The 20525-nt window shown below is 41.0% G+C and overlaps 1 protein-coding gene across 29 annotated transcripts in view; it reads right to left on the reverse strand.

Annotated features, from left to right (window-relative positions):
- ATXN2 (ataxin 2) overlaps window positions 1-20525 on the reverse strand; it is a 149340-nt gene that overhangs the window by 36997 nt on the left and 91818 nt on the right. For all 29 annotated transcript variants that reach the window (XM_055238700.2, XM_063614410.1, XM_063614406.1 and 26 more), the window contains 3 exons: window positions 20308-20505; window positions 19815-19922; window positions 19475-19545 (listed from right to left, as the gene is read on the reverse strand). In XM_055238700.2, the coding sequence (XP_055094675.1) occupies window positions 19475-19545; window positions 19815-19922; window positions 20308-20505 (377 nt within the window). The remainder of the gene's footprint in view (window positions 1-19474; window positions 19546-19814; window positions 19923-20307; window positions 20506-20525) is intronic.

Consider the following 20525-nt stretch of genomic DNA (forward strand, 5'->3'; position numbering starts at 1 on the left):
GGTGGTAGGCGCCTGTAGTCCCAGCTACTTGGGAGGCTGAGGTAGGAGAATGGTGTGAACTCGCGAGGTGGAGCTTGCAGTGAGCCGAGATCGCGCCACTGCACTCCAGCCTGGGCGACAGAGTGAGACTCCGTCTCAAAAAAAAAAAAAGATAGCACCAATGAGCTGGGCATGGTGGCTCATCACTGTAATTCCAGCACTTTGGGAGGCTGAGGCAGGCAGGCTGCTTGAGCTCAGGAGTTCAAGACCAGCCTGGGCAACATAGTGATACCATGTCTCATTTAAAAAATAATAAAATAAAATAAAATAACAAAAATAAAGAAGTAAAGAAAAGCACCAATGGCTGGACCAAGGGTGAGACACACATGTACAAGTGAGTCAGAAAATGATAGACTCGTCAAAAGGAATATGACAATAAAGGAACTTAAAAGCTATATTCAGGGCTGCGTGCAGTGGCTAAGACCTATAATCCTAGCACTTTGGGAAGCCAAGGCGGGTGGATCACTCGAGGTCAGGAGTTTAAGACCAGCCTGGCCAACATGGTGAAACTCCGTCTCTACTAAAGATAAAAAAAAAAATTAGCTAGGTGTGATGGCGCACACATGTAAATCCCAGCTACTTGGGAGGCTGACGTATGAGAATCGCTTGAACCCGGGAGGCAGAGGTTGCAGTGAGCCAAGATCACGTCACTGCACTCCAGCCTGGGTGACAGAGCAAGACTCCATCTAAAAATTAAAAAAAAAAAAAAAAAAAAAAAATTAAAAAGCTACGTTTAGGACTTTGGCTTTTAATTCTCAGGGCAAATGGGAAGTCAATGAGGAATTTTAAGTAGGGTAGAGTACTGGGGAGATTTATAGTTCAGAAAGGTGAACACAGCAGCTTTGTGTGAAATGAACTGGAGGGAGGCTAATTAGGATGTGGAGGGACCATCACGAAGGCTGGACTAAGCGCTGGGCCTAGTTGGCTTGGAAGGTCACAAGTAGATGAATTCAGAATGAGACCTGAGTGTACATATTGGTCAGTTAGACATTCTAAACCCCTAAGTAAAAAAAGGAGACGGCAGGGGAGAGGAGACAGAGCATGGTGGCCAAATAGAACCTTCCAGTGATCATCTCCAACAAGGAACACCAAATTGAACAACCATCCACACAAGAAAGCACCTTCGTAAGAACCAGAAATTAGGTAAGCGATCACAGTACCTGGTTTTGACATCCTATCAAGGAAAAAGACACTGAAGAAGATAAGGAAGACAGTCTTGAACTGCTCCCCCAACACCCCTGACATTCCCCCACAATGCAGTGTGGGGTGGAGAAAGAATCTGTGTGCTCGGGGAAGAGAGAGAGAAATGACTGTGGGATTTTGTATTGAAACTCAGTGCTGCCCTGTCATGGTGGAAAGCAGCACAGGACAGAATTCAGCCAGCACCCACAGAGGGAGTATTTAGACCAGCCCTAGTCAGAGGGGAATTGTCCATCCCAATGATTAGAATCTGAATTTCGGGCTGGGCGCTATGGTCTGTAATCCCAGCACTTCGGGAGGCCGAGGTGGACGGATCACCTGAGGTCGGGAGTTCGAGACCAGCCTGACCAACACGGAGAAACCTCGTCTCTACTAAAAAACAAAAAAATTAGCTGGAGGTGGTAGCGCATGCCTGTAATCCCAGCTACTCGGGAGGCTGAGGCAGGAGAATTGTTTGAACCCGGCAGGCGGAGGTTGTGGTAAGCTGAGATCACGTCACTACACTCCAGCCTAGGGAGTAAGAGTGAAACTCTGCCCAAAAAGACAAAGAATCTGAATTTTGGTAAGCCCCACCACCATGGGTAAAGTGCTCTGGGGTCCTAAATAAACTTGAAAGGCAGTCTAGACCAGAAGGACTGCAATTCCTGGACAAGTCATGGTACTGTGCTGGGCTCATAGCCAGTGACTTGGGGTACATGTGACCCAGTGAGACACCACCTAGGGTGGCCAAGGGAGTGCTTGTGCCAACCTTCCCCCAACTCCAGGTACCACAGCTCACAGCTCTGGGAGGAGAGGCAAGAGTAGGGAGGACTTTGTCTTGCAGTGTGGATACTAGTTCAGCCACAGTAAAATAAAGCACCAAGCATAGTTCTGAAGCCTCGATTCTAGGCCATAGCTCCCAGATGACATTTCTAGACATATTCTGGGCCAAAAGGGAACCCATTGCCTTGAAGGGAAATACCTAGTCCTGGTAGGATTCACCACCAGCTGACTAAAGAGCCCTTATGCCTTGAATAAAAAACAAGGCGCCATGTCGTATTGTGCCAGCTTCAGATATGACCCAACACGTTCCCAGCTGTGGTGTCCATAGGGAGACCCACCTGCTTGAGGTGAGAGAAGAGTAAAAAGGACTTTATCTTCCAAGTGGGTGGCAGCTCGGCCCCAGTACAATAAAGCAGATTCCTAAAGCTCCCGATCCCAGGCCCTGGCTCCTGAGCAGCATTTCTAGACGCACCCTGGGCCAGAAGGGAACATGCTGCACTGAAAGTAAAGACCCAGTCCTTGCAGGATTCTTCACCTACTGACTAAAGCACCCTTTGGCCTTGAATTAACATCAGTGGTGGCCAGAAAATAGCTGCCACAGGCCTTGGGTTAGACCAAGTACAGTTCCAGTGATGGTGGCCGTGGCAGTGCTTGTGTCACCCTTCCCTAAACTCTAGGCAGCTCAGCAAAAAGAGAGATTCCATTTGTTTGGAGAAATGTAAGAGGACAAGAGACTGCCTGGTAATACAGGGAATTCTCCCAGATCCTCCGTAAGACTACCAAGGTGATACCTCTACAGAGTCACAGCATTACTAGTCTTGGGGTGCCCTCTAATGCATGTATGGCTGCAGTGAGTGAAGACTTAGATGACAACACTTAATTCCCTTTGAATACTTGAAAAACCTTCTCAAGAAGAATGGGGGCCGGATGCAGTGGCTAACGCCTGTAATCCCAGCACTTTGGGAGGCCGAGGAGGGCAGATCACGAGGTTAGGAGTTCGAGACCAGCCTGACCAACATGGTGAAACCCCATCTCTACTAAAAATACAAAAATTAGCCAGGCGTGGTGGCACACGCCTGTAATCACAGCTACTCATGAGGCTGAGGCAGGAGAATCGCATGAATCCGGGGAGACGGAGGTTGCGGTGAGCAAAGACTGTGCCACTGCACTCCAGCCTGGGCGACAGAGTGAGACTCTGTCTCAAAAAAAGAAAAAAAAAAAAAAAGAATGGGTACCAACAAAACCAGACTACAAAGAATAGAATACCCAACTCTTCAATGCCCAGACACTGATGAACATCCACAAGCATCAAGGCCATCCAAGAAAACATGACCTCACCAAATGAACTAAAAATAAAGGACACCAGTGACCAATTCCCAAGTGATAAGAGATATGTGAACTTTCAGACAGAATTCAAACTGAATGCTTTGAGAAAGTTCAATGAAATCTAAGAAAATACAGAGAACAAATTCAGAATCCTATAAATTTAAAAAAGAGACTGCAATAATTATTAGTAAAAAAGAATCACGCAGAAATCCCAAAGTGGAAAAATTCAATTGACAAACTGAAAAATGCATCAGAGTCTCTCAATAGCAGAAATGTATCAAGCAGCAGAAAACATTAGTGAGCTTGAATTCAGGCTATTTGAAAATAAACAACCAAGTCGGGCACGATGACTCACGCTTATAATCCTAGCACTTTAGGAGGCCAAGGCGGGTGGATCATCCTGAGGTCAGGAGCTCAAGACCAGCCTGGCAAACATGGCAAAACCCCGTCTTTACTAAAAACAAAAGGTAACTGGGCGTGGTGGCACATGCCTGTAATCCCAGCTACTTGGGAGGCCGAGGCAGAAGAACTGCTTGAACCTGGGAGTTGGAGGTTGCAGTGAGCCAAGATGGCACCACTGCACTCCAGGCTGGTAACAGCATGACTCTATCTCAAAAAAAAAAAAAGTTCTTCAATCTGAAAGAAAAAGATGTTTTTTGTTGTTGTTGTTGTTGTTGTTTTTTGTTTTGAGACGGAGTCTCGCTCTCTCACCCAGGCTGGAGTGCAGTGGCGCGATCTCGGCTCGCTGCAAGCTCCGCCTCCTGGGTTCACACCATTTCCTGCCTCAGCCTCTCCGAGTAGCTGGGACTACAGGTGCCCGCCACCACGCCCGGCTAATTTTTTTGTACTTTTAGTAGAGACGGGGTTTCACCATGGTCTCGATCTCCTGACCTCGTGATCTGCCCTCCTCGGCCTCCCAAAGTGCTGGGTTTACAAGCGTGAGCCACCGTGCCTGGCCAGAAAAGGATGTTAACAAACAATAATAAATCACCTGAAGGTGCAAAAACTCACTGGTAACAAGTACACAGAAAAATACAGAATATTCTAACACTGTAATTGTGGTGTATGAACTACTACTCATATCTTGAGCAGGAAGAATAAAAGATGAACCTTTCAAAAATAAGAACCACAATTTTTTTTTTTTTTTTGTGAGACAGTCTCGCTCTGTTGCCCAGGCTGGATGGCAGTGGCGCGATCTCAGCTAACTGTAACCTCCGCCTCCCGGGTTCAAGCAAATCTCCTGCCTCAGCCTCCTGAGTAGCTAGGATTACAGGTGCGTGCCACCACGCCTGGCTAATTTTTGTATTTTTAGTAGACACGGGGTTTCACCACGTTGGTCAGGCTGGTCTCGAACTCCTAACCTTGTGATTCGCCCCCCCTTGGCCTTCCAAAGTGCTGGGATTAGGCGTGAGCCACTAGGCCAGGGTTTTGTTTTGTTTTGTATTGTTTTTTGAGACAGTCTTACTCTGTCGCCCAGACTGGAGTGCAGCGGCCCACTCTCGGCTCACTGCAACCTCTGCCTCCTGGGTTCAAGTGATTCTCCTGTCAGCCTCCGAGTAGCTGGGATTACAAGCACCCACCACCATATCCTGCTAATTTTTCTATTTTTAGTAGAGAGGGGGTTTTGCCATATTGGCCAGGCTGGTCTCGAACTCCTGACCTTAGGTGATCCGCCCACCTCAGCCTCCCAAAGTGCTGGGATTACACAAGTGAACCACTGCGTCTGGCCTATAACTACAGTTTTTTAAGACATAGTATAATAAAGATATAAAGATATAAATAAAAACAACAAAAGTTAAAAAGCGGGCAGATGAAGTGTAGAGTTTTTATTAGTTTTCTCTTTGCTTGCTTGTTTTTGCAATCAAAGTTTTAAGTTGTCACTGGTTTAAAATAATGGGTTATAAAATGTTACTTGCAACCCTCATGTGATCCTTTTTTTTTTTTTTTTTTTGAGACGGAGTCTCGCTCAGTCGCCCAGGCTGGGGTGCAGTGGCACAATCTTGACTCACTGCAACCTCTGCCTCCTGGATTCAAGCAATTCTCCTGCCTCAGCCTCCTGAGTAGCTGGGATTACAGGTGCGTGCCTCCACACCCAGCTAATTTTTGTATTTTTTGTAGAGACGGGGTTTCACCATGTTAGCCAGGCTGGTCTCGATCTCCTGACCTCTTGATCCACCCACCTCGGCCTCCCAAAGTGCTGGGATTACAGGTGTGAACCACCGCACCCGGCTGTCATGGTGATCTTAAATCAAAAACACTTACAACCGATACACAAAAAATATAAAGCAGGAAATTAAAACATACCACCAGAGAAAATCACTTTCAAAACAAGGAAGGGAGGGAGGGAAAAAAGGATCGAAGAGGAAGTAAAAAAGAAGAGGGAAGGGAGGGAGTAGGACTACAAAACCACCAGATAATAAGTAACAAAATGGTAGTAGTTAAGTCCTCACTAATCAGTAACAACACTGAATGTAAATCAACTAAACTCTCCAATCAAAAGATGTAGAGTGGCTAAATGGATTTAAAAAAAAGGCTGGGTGCGGTGGCTCACGCCTGTAATCCCAGGACTTTGGGAGGCCGAGGCAGGCAGATCACCTGAGGTTAGGGGTTCAAGAACAGCCTGGCAAACATAGTGAAACCCCATCTCTACTGAAAATACAAAAAAGTTAGCTGGGTGTGGTGGCAGGTGCCTGTAATCCCAGCTACTTGGGAAGCTGAGGCAGGAGAATCGCTTGAACTCGGGAGGCGGAGGTTGCAGTGATCTGAGATAGCGCCACTGCCCTCCAGCCTGGGCAACAACAGCAAAACTCTGTCTCAAAAAAAAAAAAAAAAAAAAATCCAAAGATCCATTGCCTACAAGAAACACACTTTACCTATAAAATCACACACAGACTAAAACTGAAGAGTTGGAAAACGATATTCCATGCAAATAGAAACCAGAAAAGAGCAGGAGTAGCTATGCTTGGATAAAACAGATTTCAAGACAAAGTCTATAAAAAGAGACAAATGATGATAAAGGGATCAATTCGGCAAGAGGTTATAACAAGTATAAATATATATGCAACCAATACTGGAGCATCCAGATATATAAAGCAAACATTATTAGAGCAAAAAAGAGAAACAGACCTCAGTAACAGTCAGAAACTTCAACACCCCACTCTCAGCAATGGACTGATCATTCAGAAAGAAAATCAACAAAGAAACATTAGACCTAATTTGCTCTATAGACCAAATAGGCCCAATACATATTACAGAACATTGTGTCCAACAGCTATAGAATACACATTCTTCTCCTCAACATATGGATCACTCTCAAAGATAGACCATATGTTAAGCCACAAAACAAGTCTAAAGATTTGACCTGGCACAGCGGCTCATGTCTGTAATCCCAGCACCTTGAGAGGCCGAAATAGGTGGATTGCTTGAGCTCAGGAGTTCGAAACAACCCTGGGACACATCGCAAAGCCCCATCTCTACAAAAAAAAAAAAAAAAAAAAATCCAAAAATATCAGCCATATGTGGTGGCATGTGCCTGTAGTCCCAGCTACTTGGAAGGCTAAGGTGGGAGGACTGCTTGAGCCAGGAAGGCGGAGGTTGCAGGTGAGCCAAGATCATCACATGTACTCCAGCCTGGGTAATAGAGTGAGACTCTGTTACAAACAAACAAATAAAAAAAAATTCAAAAAAGTTGAAATCATATCAACTATCTTCTCTGATCACAATAAAATAACACTAGAGGCCGGGCATGGTGGCTCATGCCTGTAATTCCAGCACTTTAGGAGGCCAAGGTGGGTGGATCATCTGAGGTCAGGAGTTCGAGATCAGCCTGACCAACATGGTGAAACCCCCTCTCTACTAAAAATACAAAAAAAAAATTAGCCAGGAGTGGTGGTACGTGCCTGTAATCCCAGCTACTCAGGAGGCTGAGGCAGGAGAATCACTTGAACTCGGGAGGCAGAAGTTGCAGTAAGCCGAGATCACGCCACTACACTCCAGCCTGGGCGACAAAGCGAGACTCCATCTCAAAAAAACAAAAATAAAAATAAGATAAAATAACACTAGATAACAAGAGGAACTTTGAAAGCATACAAATACATGAAAATTAAACAATATGGGCCGGGCGCGGTGGCTCACGCTTGTAATCCCAGCACTTTGGGAGGCCGAGGTGGGCGGATCACGAGGTCAGGAGATCAAGACCATGATGAAACCCCGTCTCTACTAAAAATACAAAAAATTAGCCGGGCGTGGTGGCGGGCGCCTGTAGTCCCAGCTACTCGGAGAGGCTGAGGCAGGAGAATGGCGTGAACCCGGGAGGCGGAGCTTGCAGTGAGCCGAGATTGCGCCACTGCACTCCAGCCTGGGCGACAGAGCGAGACTCCGTCTCAAAAAAAAAAAAAAAAAAAAGAAAATTAAACAATATGGTCCTGAATGACCAGTGGGTCCATGAAGAAATTAAGAAGAAAACTGGAAAATTCCTTGAAACAAATGAAAATGGAAACACAGCTTATCAAAACCTATAGGATACAGTAAAAGCAACAATAAGAGGAATGTTTATAGCAGTAAGTGCCTACATCAAAAAAGCAGAAAAACTTAATCTACCAATACATCCTAAAGAACTAGCAAAGCAAGGACAAAATCTAAAATCAGTAGAAGAAATAAAAAAAGATCAAAGCAGAAACAAATTAAATTGAAATGAAGAAAATACAAAAGATCAATAAAACAATAAATTGTTTTGAAGAGAGAAACAAAACTGACAAACTTTTAGCCAGACTCAGAAAAAAAAGAGAAAACTCAAATAATAAAATGAGAGATGAAAAAGGAGACATTATAACTGTTACCACCGAAATTCAAAGGATCATTAGAGACTACTATGAGCATCTATATGCCAATACATTGGAAAACCTTGAAGAAATGGATAAATTCCTAGACACATACAACCTACCAAGATTGAACCACAAAGAAATCCAAAACCCAAATAGACCAATAACAAGTAACAAATAATAATAATAAATAACACGTAACGAATAGACCAATAACAAGTAACAAAGACAAGAAATAGTCTCCCAGCAAAGAAAAGCCATGGACCTGATGGCTTCACTGCTGAATTCTACTAAACCGTTAAAGAAGAACTAATACCAATCCTACTCAAACTATTCCAACACAATGCAGGAAGAGGGAATACTTCTAAACTCATTCTACGAGGCCGCTATTACCCTATACAAAACCAAAGGACACAACAAAAAAAGAAAACTAGAAGCCAGTGTCTCTGAAGAACATTATGCAAAAATCCTCAATATAATACTAGCAAACCGAATTCAGTAACACATTAAAAAGATCATTCATCATGACTAAGTGGGATTCATCCCAGGGATGCAAGGATGGTTCAACATATGCAAATCAATAAACTTGGTACATCTTAACAGAATAAAAGACAAAGACCCAAATATATATATATATTTATTATTTATATTATGTATGATATAAATATATATAAATATATATCACATGATATAAATATATCATTTACATCACATAAAATGCAACATCCCCTTATGATTAAAACCCTTGGCCGGGCGTGGTGGCTCACGCCTGTAATCCGAGCACTTTGGGAGGCTGAGACGGGCAGATCACGAGTCAGAAGATCGAGACCATCCTGGCTAACATGGTGAAACCCCATCTCTACTAAAAATACAAAAAATTAGCCAGGTGTGTTGGCGGACACCTGTAGTCCCAGCTACTCGGGAGGCTGAGGCAGGAGAACGGCATGAACCTAGGAGGCGGAGCTTGCAGTGAGCCAACATTGCGCCACTGCACTCCAGCCTGGGTGACAGAGGGAGACTCCGTCTCAAAAAACAAAAACAAACAAAAAAACAAAAACAAAAAACCCAAAGAACTAGGTATAGAAGGAATATACCTCAACAAAATAAAAGCCATATATGACAGACCCATAACTAGTACCATACTGAACAGGCAAAAACTGAAAGGCTTTCCTCTAAGATCTGGAACAAGACAAGGATGCCCACTTTCACCATTGTTATTCAACATAATACTGGGAAGTCCTAACTGGAGCAATCAGACAAGAGAAAGAAATAAAAAGCATCCACATTGGAATGGAAGAAGTCAAATTATCCTTGTTTGCAGATAATATGATATTACATTTGGAAAAACCTAGACTCCGAAAATAAAAACCTATTAGAACTGACAAACAAATTCAGTAAAATTGCAGGATACAAAAAATCAACATACAAAAATCAGGAGCATTTTTATATTTAACAGCAAACAATCTGAAAAAATTTTTAAAAGCAATCCCATTTACAATAGCTACAAATATAATAAAATACTTAGGAATAAACTTAACCAAATGAGTAAAAGATTTCTATAATGACAACTTTAAAACACTGAAATTGATGATACAGAAAAAAACATGAAAGATTACATGTTTATGGATTAGAAGAATATTGCTAAAATGTTCATAATACTCAAAGTAATCTACAGATTCAGTGCAATCCCTATCAAAATACCAATGACATTCCTCACAGAAGTAGAAAAAAATAATTCTAAAATTTTTAGGGAACCACAAAAGGCCCAAAAGAGCAAAAGCCATACTGAGCAAAATGAACAAAACAGGAGGAATCATTATCTGACTTCAAATTATTGTAACCAAAATGGCATGGTACTGGCATAAAAAAAGATACATAGATCAATGGAACAGAACAGAGAACTCAGAAATGAATCCATACGTCTAAGTGAACTCGTTTTCCACAAAGACGCCATGAACATACACCAGGGAAAGGACAGTCTCTTCAATAAATGGTGCTGGGAAAACTGGATATCCACATGCAGAAGAATGAAACCAGACCCCTGTGTCCCACCATATTAAAAAAAAATCAAATAAAAATGGATTAAAGATTTAAATCTAAGACCTCAAACTATGAAACTACTAAAAGACAACATTAAACTCCCAGGGACATTGCTCTGGGCAAAGATTTCTTGAGTAATACCCAAAAGTACAGGCAACCAAAGCAAAGACGGACAAATGGGATCACATCAAGTTAAAAAGCTTCTGCACAGCAAAGGAAACCATCAACAAAGTGAAGAGACAGCCCACAGAATGGGAGAAAATATTTGCAAACTATTCATCTGACAAGGGATCAATAACCAGAATATAAAAGGCGCTCAGGCAACTCGATAGGGAAAATTTTAATAACTCAATTAAAAATGGGCAAAAGATCTGAATAGACATTTCTCAAAAGAAGCCATACAAGCTGGGCGCAGCGGCTCACGCCTGTAATCCCAGCACTTTGGGAGGCTGAGGCAGGTAAATCACCTGAGGTTAGGAGTTTGAGACCAGCCTGGCCAACAAGGAGAAATCCCATCTCTACTAAAAATACAAAAATTAGGCAGGCATGGTGGCAGGAGGCAGGAGAATTGCTTGAACCCGGGAGGTGGAGGGCACAGTGAGCCAAGATCACACCATTGTGCTCCAGCCTGGGCAACAAAGGGCAACAAAGTGAGACTCTGTCTCAAAAACAAAACAAAACAAAACAAAAAAAAAAAGGAAGACATACAAGGCCAGGTGCAGTGGCTCACACCTATAATTTCAGCATTTTGGGAGGCCAAGGTAGGAGGACTGCTTGAGCCCAGGAGTTTGACACCAGCCGGCCAAATAGCAAGACCTGATCATTATTTATGAATGGCAAACGGGTATATGAAAGGTATTCAATACTACTAATCACCAGAAAAATGGAAATTAAAACTACAACAAGATATCATCTCACCCCAGTTAAAATGGCTTTTATCCAAAAGACAGGCAATAATAAATGCTGGTCAGGATGTGGATGAAGGGGAACCTTCACACACTGTTAGTGGACATGTAAATTGGTACAACCACTATGGAGAACAGTATGGAAATTCCTCAAAAAACTAAAAATAGAGCTACCATATGATCCAGCAATTGCACTGCTAGGTATATACTCAGAAAGGAAATCAGTTTATTGAAGGAATATCTGCACTACCATGTTTACTACAGCACTATATACACAACAGCCAAGATTTGGAATCAACCTACGTGTCCACTGACAGACAAATGGAGAAAGAAAATGTGGTATATATACACAATAGATTACCATTCAGCCATAAAAAAGAATGAGATCCTGTCATTTGCAACAATGTAGATGGCACTGGAGAACATTATGTTAAGTAAAATAAGCCAGGGACAGAAAGATAAACTTTGCATATTCTTACTCATTTGTGGGCACTAAAAATTAAAACAATTGAACACATGGAGATAGTAGAATGACCTCAGCTGATCCATCCACCTCAGCCTCCCAAAGTGCTGGGATTACCAGAAGTTGGGAACGGTAATGGGGAGAAGGAGGGAAATGAGGTGATTAGTGGGTACAAAGAAAATTTAGAAAGAATCAGCAAGAACTCTGCAGGACTGGAGGTAGAAATGAAAAAGATATTAAAATGATTTAAAATAATTTTAAAGGCCGGGCGCAGTGGCTCATGCCTGCAACCCCAGCACTTTGGGAGGCTGTGGCAGCCGGATCACAAGGTCAAGAGATCAAGACCATCCCAGCCAACATAGTGAAACCATGTCTCTACTAAAAATATAAAAATTAGCTGGACGTGGTGACACGTGCCTATAGTCCCAGCTACCCAGGAGGCTGAGGCAGGAGAATCACTTGAACCCTGGAGGCGGAGGCTGCAGTGAGCTGAGACTGCGCCACTGCACTCTAGCCTGGCGACGGAGTGAGACTCCGTCTAAAAAATAAATAAATAAATAAAATAATTTTAAAATTTAAAAAGTTAAATAAAGAATGAATAAGATCTAGTATTTGACAACAAAGCAGGGTGACTACAGTCAGCATTAATTTGTTGTACTTTTTAGAATAACTGAGGGAGTACAACTGCAATGTTCATTACACAAAGAAATGATGAATGATGATGGTGATGGATACCCCATTTACCCTAATGTGATTATTACACATTATATGCCTTTATCAAAATATCTCACAGACTCCATGAATAATACTTCTACTATGTACCCATAAAAAAATAAAAACCTTTAAAGTACACTGCAAAACCAAGGACCATCAAAAAGAACAGAAGACAAAGATATTAGTGAAACAAGTGATGAGGTTTTTAAGTTTGCAGACCAGAAAAAATAAATGCTACCACTGGCTGAAGATGATTTAAGATGGCATCTTCTACAAAAGAAAGAAAACAGGAATGGCTGAAGAAAAGGGGGAGCAAGTACAAGCAACAAAAACAGAACCTAAGCCACAGGTTAGGACAACGGACCTAAGCCACAGCCCCAGGTGGTGAGAAACAAGCTAAAGAGAAACCTACACAGCCAAAAAGGTTGCCTTAAAATTAGAGAGCCAAGATACCTCTTCAGCCTCAGTACAGGCAAACCAATTTCAATGGTTTCATTACAAAGGCTCTTGGTGTCATGGCAAACAGCATTATGCAACTCTGGCACATCTCAAGCTTTACTGCATTACCAATATAGCTAAAGAGTCAAGTGGCTGAGGGCAAATGTTGACAGGATATTTATGTGGGCACACTGGCAATTTAAGTCACGATGTAAGAACTTACTGCTTAAACTTTCATTTGCTCACAAAAATCTTTAGTAGAGGCTATCCACATAACAGACCAACTATATATATTGCCAAGGACTTCGGAGTTTAATTATCATAAGGGTCCTTGAGTGAAGGCAAAAATTAGACTTTTGGTGTTGCTTTTTCTTACAATGTCAAACACATCTGCAGTTCTTACTATGAGTTGGATTTTTTTTTTTTTTCCAGACAGGGTCTGACTCCATTGCCCAGACTGGAGCGCAGTGGTGCAAGCTCACCTCACTGCAACGTCCATCTCCCAGGCTCAAGTGATTCTCCCACCTCAGCCTCCCGAGTAGCTGGTACTATTGGCATGTGCCACCACACATGGCTAATGTGTGTACTTTTTTGTAGAAACAGGGTTTTACCATGTTACCCAGGTTGGTCTTTAATGCCTGAGCTCAAGCTATCCACCTGTCTCAGCCTCCCAAAGTGCTAAGATTCAGGCATGAGCCACTGCACCTGTCCAGACACTGTTCTTAACTATTTATAGACTTATTCATTTAGTCTTCACAACGGCCCTATTTGATGTAGATACTATTATTGCCATGTTACAAATAGTAAGTCCACTACTTGGTATCTGAATATAGCACTCTGCTATATTGGAATATATTGTTATAATGCTACATTGCCATACATGGAATATAGCACTCTGCTGTATTTCCTCTGTGCGCTATACTAAATCTAATGAAAAACTGAAGTTCTTTTTTTTGGAGACAGAGTTTCATTCTTATTGCCCAGGCTGGAGTGCAGTGGCACGATCTTAACCCATGGCAACCTCCGCCTCTCGGGTTCAAGCATTTCTCCTGCCTCAGCCTTGCGAGTAGCTGGGATTACAGGCGCCTGCCACCATGCCTGGCTAATTTTTTGTATTTTTAGTAGAGATGGGGTTTCATCATGTCAGCCAGGCTGGTCTCGAACTCCTGACCTCAGCTGATCCATCCACCTCAGCCTCCCAAAGTGCTGGGATTACACGAGTGAGCCATCATGCCCAGCAGAAAACTGAAATTCTCATGTGACTCAGAGAATGTACAATGGTGTACAATACTGGGTCATCTATATTTTGCTAGTAAGAATGAACATGTATTGAATACATACCATGTGCTAGGCACTATGCTAAACACTTTATAGGCAATATCTCATTGAGCTCTCACAGAAACACTATGAAGCAGGTTCTAAAACTAACCCATTTTGGCTTGGGGGAAGTAGATAGCATGCCACAATGTTACGCACATGATGTATAGAGGCCAACATTCAAACCTAGGTCCATTTACCTCTAAAACCCACACTATTAACCCCAAACAGATCAAATTACTAGCAATTCTTACACAAATAAAGCTATCAGCACTCTGCATATGGCTCAAAAGGGAAGGAACAACACACAAGGTATTCCTATTTCTGCCTAAATGAAGGACTACAGATATTTGTGAACAAATGCAGTTTGGGGCTATGAGCATGTCATGAAGTTAGCTCTAATGAATCACTGACTGACAATGCGGCAAGCACTATGCATTAGTTACTATTCAAAGCACTGCTAGAAGCTTAAACACCAGATGGCCAGGCCTGTTATTTACTAGCCATGTGAGTTTGGGCAAATTACTTAACTTCTCTTTGCCCAAGCTGCCTAATATACACAGTGCAGATACAAACAGAACTTGCTTGACAGAGACATTGGACAAGATTTAACATACAAGCATGAAGAACAGCGTCTGGTACACAGGAAATACGCAATAAAACATAAGAGAATAACATTATATTATCTGAAGAGAACAATTAGAAAGTTCACTCTTTTATTTTTTTTTAATTAAAATTTAAGTTCTGGGATACATATTTTTTTTTCCACTCTTTTTTCTTTGAGACAGATTCTCGCTCTGTTGCCCACTGATGCAATCTTGGATCACTGCAACCTCCACCTCCCGGATTCAAGTGATTCTCCTGCCTCAGTCTCCTGAGTAGCTGGGATTACAGACATGTGCCACCATGCCCGGCTAATTTTTTTTATTTTTAATAGAGATAGCGTTTCGCCATGTTATCCAGGCTGGTCTCAAACTCCTGACCTCAAGTGATCCACCCGCCTCGGCCTCCCAAAATGTTGGGATTATAGGTATCAGCCACTGTGCCCGGCCCACTCTCATTTTTTAAAAACCATTTCTTTTCTTCCTGGTATGCCCCTATGGATCAAGGAGTTATTAGTAAGAGGCTAAATAATACATTTGGTTATTCAGGCACCTAAAAGTAGTAAGACTAAAATTCCTAAAGAGATAGACTTTTTATGTTGCTCCTTCTTGGAATTTAAGTCAAGCATTAATGAAGGTTTACAGAAAGTTGTGATGATAGCTAAAATGGTTTCTGCTAACTGAAAAAGTATAGCCTTTTAAAATACAGTAACTCTAATCAAGACAGTATGGTACTGCTATAAGGATAAGACATAGAGATTCAGTGGAGGACAATTCAGAGTCCAGTAATAAACTTTCACATTTGTAGTCAACAGACTTCCAACAAGCATGTGAAGATAATTCAATGGAGGAAAGAATAGTCTTTTTTTTGAGATGGAGTCTCACTCTGTCGCCCAGGCTGGAGTGCATGATCTCAGCTCACTGCAACCTCTACCTCCTGGGTTCAAGCAAATCTCCTGCCTCAGCCACTAGAGTAGTGGGACTACAGGTGTGCGCCACCACACACAGGTAATTTTTGTATTTTTAGTAGAGATGCGGTTTCACCATGTTGGTCACACTGGTTTCGAACTCCTGACCTCATGTGATCTGCCTGCTTGGGACTCCCAAAGTGCTGGGATTACAGGCATTGAGAGCCACCGTGCCTGGCCAAGAATAGTCTTTTTAACAGATGGTGCTGGGACAACTAATATCTACATACAGAAGAATGAATCTGAACTTACAGAGTAAAAATGGTTATAAGTGTATCGTTATGTGTCAATTAGAAATAAAAAATTAATATAAAGAATGAATTTGAACCCCACCTTATACTATATTAAGTAACTGCTCAAAACGGGCTGAGCACGAAGTCATTCTCCTATGACCTTTTTTAAAAAAATTTTTAATAACAATTTGTTTCACTTACAAAAAAATCAAATGTTATTCTCATAATATTGTTACAGGAAAGGGGTCCCAATCCAGACCCCAAGAGAGGACTCTTGGATCTTGCACAAGAAAGAATTCAGGGCGAGTCCGCAGTGCAAAGTGAAAGCAATTTTTCACTTTGGGAGGCTGAGGTGGGCGGGTCACTTGAGTCCAAGTGTTTGAGACCAGCCTGGGCAACATGGCGAAATTCTGTCTCTACAAAAAAATACAAAAGTTATTAATAGCGAGGTGTTGTGGTGCACACCTATAGTACCAGCTACTCGCTTGAGCCCAGGAGGCTGAGGCTGCTGTGAGCCAAGATTGCACCACTGCCCTCCAGCCTAAGCAAAAGAGCGAGACTCTGTGTCAAAAGAAAAAAAAACTTGCTCCAAATAGATCACACCTCTAAATGTAATTCTTAAAAAAACCCAGAAGATGGCCAGGGGCGGTGGCTCACGCTTGTAATCCCAGCACTTTGGGAGGCCAAAGCGGGCGAATCACGAGGTCAGGAGATCGAGACCACGGTGAAACTCCGTCTCTACTAAAAAAATACAAAAAATTAGCCGGGCGTGGTGGCGGGCGCGTGTAGTCCCAGCTACCTGGAGAGGCTGACGCAGGAGAATGGCGTGAACCTGGGAGGCGGAGCTTACAGTGAGCCGAGATCGCGCCACTGCACTCCAGCCTGGGCAGCAGAGCAAGACTCCGTCTCAAAAAAAAAAAAAAACAAACCCAGAAGAGTAATAAACCTTAATGATTGACAAAACAGTATTTTCTTAGATATGACACCAAAAGCTAAAGTAACAACAAACCAGATAAATTGTACTTTATCAAAATTAAAAATTTTTGTGCTTCAAGGGATGAAAAAGTAAAAAGACAACCAACAGAACAGGAGAAAACATTTGCAAACCATGTATCTAACAGGGACTTGTACACACAATATATAAAGAACTCCCACAGCCCAATAATAAAAAGACAACTCAATTTTTAAAATGGGTAAAGATTTGAACAGACATCAATCCAAAGAAGATATATAAATGGCCAATAAACACAAAAGATGTTCAACATCATTAGCCATGAAAGAACTGCACACTAAAGCCACAATGAGGTTAACACTTCACACCCACAAGGATGACTATAATCAAAAAAGACAAGACAATAAGTGTTAGCAAGGATGTGGAGAAACAGAAACCCTCGTACCCTGCTGGTGGGAATGTAAAATAGTGTAGATATCTTGGCAAATAGTTTGGTAGTTCCTCAAAAGGTTAAACACAGTTGCCATATGACCCAGCAATTCAACTCCTAGGTAGGTACACGAAAGAAATGAAAACATAGGACGAGAAAAAAACTGCATACTCATGTTTGTGGCAGTGTTATTCGGAACAGTCAAATAGTGAGAACACCACAAATAGCTACAAACTGATGAATGGATAAACAAAATGTGGTATTATCCACATCAAGGAATATTAATAGTCAGTCACAAAAAAGAAATGAAGTACTGAAACATGCTCCAACATGGATGAACCTTTATAACACTACCCTAAGTGAAAGAAGCCAGTCATAAAAGCCACATATTTTATTATCCCATTTGTATGAAATGGAATTTGCCCCAAATAAGCCCATCCATAGAGACAGAAAATAGATTAATGGTTGCTTAGTGTTGGGAGTAGGGGAAAGAGAAGGGCTGGAGGCAAACGTGGAACAACTGCTAAACTGGGCATGGGGTTTCTTTTGGGGGTGAAGAGTATGTTTTAAAATCAACTGAGGAGATGGTTGTACAACACTGTGAATATTTTAAAAATCACTGATTTATACACTTTAAAAGGCTGATTTATATACGTAAATTACATCTCATTAAAAACCACTGATGTATACACTTTAAACAGTTGATTTATATATGTAAATTATATCTCAATAAAGCTGTTACAAAAACTTGCTAATTCACATGCTTCAAAGTAAAAATGTTTTTTCTTCATGAGATAGTAAATTCAATCCAAGTGTAGTATAAGAGGAGACTGAATGATGTTAAAAAAAATAATGCTAATGCTGAGGAAAAAAATTCAAATGGGGAAGAATACCTACAGCAAGACATCATTTATAGCAAATTTAAGATTATGCAAAATATCATCTATTGCTCACAGATATATTCATATGCAGTATAAATATAAAGAACTGCACAGAAAAGAAACCCTTCCTTTTGGAAGGGAAGAGGGGGAAGCAGCTGAGGAGGGGCAAATACATAAGAGGAGTTTAACTGTGTTAGAATGCTTTATTTACTAAGCTGAGTAGTGGGCACATGATCATATTCAATATTCTTTGTATCATTTGTACGTGTTAAGTATTGTTTAACAAATTGAAAAACTTTTTTTTTTGAAACGCAGTCTTGCTCTGTCGCCCAGGATGGAGTAGAGTGGCATGATCTCGGCTCACTGCAACCTCTGTCTCCTGGGTTCAAGCGATTCTCCTGCCTCAGCCTCCCGAGTAGCTGAGATTACAGGCACGTGCCACCATGCCTAGCTAATTTTTCTATTTTTGGTCAAGACAGGGTTTCACCATGTTGACCAGGCTGGTCTCGAACTCCTGACCTTAGGTGATCTGCCCACCTCGGCCTCCCAAAGTGCTAGGATTACAGGCGTGAGCCACCATGCCTGTCAACAAATTAAAACTTAACAACTGTTAATAGCATTAAAACTGAATAGATACATGTGCTGAAGTATGAAATAATAAGTATTTTGAATGTTACCAATAAGTCAAGAATGAAGCTATTGTTAACACTTAGAAAGCTAAAACACAGGCTGAGGAAAGGCTACCTTTGCCTTTGATTCACTCATCCTTTAATTCAGCTACTTTTTTTAAGAGGCTGGTATTTAGATTTTCCTTTCTAAGAAGCTAAGTTTCAAGAAGATTTCTTGGTTGGTCTCAAAATCTACCTTGATATCTATAGTAAATAACGTGCAAAAGAATGAAATGACAATCAAGGAGAGATGTTAAGCAAAGTCTGTGCTAAGATAGAGAAATAATGTTACAGAAAGATTCTGACCACAATATATTTGTGTACAAAGTATAAATCTCCAACTACCTCAGAACACCAGAGTCCAGTACATCTTCCATTTGCCACACTAGATTATTAATGACTTGGCCTTGCTCTACTAATATCTAGCTTCATTGAACAAAGTAATCAAATGACCATCAAATAGTAAGCTGTGCTATGGTGGTTTCAAATGTCAGGGCTATACTCTCATTTGATACCTATATATTGTTGTTACCAAATCTCATGATTTTAGTTATCCCACTTAAAGGATAGGCAAAGACCACTTTAAAAATGTTCTGCTTTCTACATATATGGTTTGATGTTTCTGACTGTATATATAACGCATTTTTATAAACAGATAAATCTTCAGTAATGTTTATTTTTTAAAACTCAAGTTCATCAGTTAGTACAATACTTACCCTAAAATCATTCTTAAATTTCTTTAAATCATCAATCTGTTTTCTATGTTCAGAAACAACTGGTGATATACCTGTAAAATTAAGAACTGTTAGACACAGGTTTATTTTTAAACTTTAACATCACATTCTTTTTAGTATGAGATGATAGAAATTAGAATAAGATATAAGATCAAAAAATAATTTCAAACATTAAATTTGGATTTTGGAATTTGTCAAGCAATACATTTATCTATCACAATAGTAAGACGAAATGTTGAACAAAAATATTCTGTATGGGCATGAAAGTAGACATACTTCTTCCTATCCTACAGTTAAGCCTAATGACTCTTTAAACTCTAACCTTTGTTTTCAGCTTTTGAGAAGCTAGGTGATGTTTCATTGGGCTTAATATTTTCTTTATTCCCTGCAGGAGAGTTCTGCCTCTGATCTTGAAGCCTGGAATCTTTAGCTAGAAAACAATTTTTTTAAAAAAATTCAGAGAAGTTAGAAAAGCAAAACAAGAAAACACTGAACAATAATTTTGATTTCCTATGTTTTTGGAAAATAATGCTTTCATTTAAATAGAGGCTTTTTTCCTTTGCAGATGTCATATGAAACACCAATAATTTTATTTAGGTAGGTATCTGTCACCCAGGAATATTAACCTTTGTAACACAGACATTATATTAAATTAGTAGTATTAAACAACATCAAAATTTACATAAACTTTTAAATGTGCACTAAAAATACTTGTCTATGAATAAAAATAACCTAGAATTTTTTCATATAATGTTACCCTCCAACATTCAATTTCACAGCTGAGATTATGGATCCAGAAGCCCTTTGTTACGTACCCTCACTAGAAGGGGTAACAGCTCTGTTCGATGCAGGACTAGCAGGCGTAGGAGATGCGGCAGGAATAGGCATGGCAACAGCTTCAGTTGGAATAATACCAGCTTGGGGAGAAGCAAGAACTGGCCCACTGGGGGTATTTCCAATACTGTTCTGTCTGGGAGACCTGGGTCTATGAGTTTTAGGGGATAATCTTGGAACTAGAAGAAAGGGAAAATTT

Source organism: Symphalangus syndactylus, chromosome 13 (assembly GCF_028878055.3).
Source record: "Symphalangus syndactylus isolate Jambi chromosome 13, NHGRI_mSymSyn1-v2.1_pri, whole genome shotgun sequence".
Taxonomy (NCBI): domain Eukaryota; kingdom Metazoa; phylum Chordata; class Mammalia; order Primates; family Hylobatidae; genus Symphalangus; species Symphalangus syndactylus.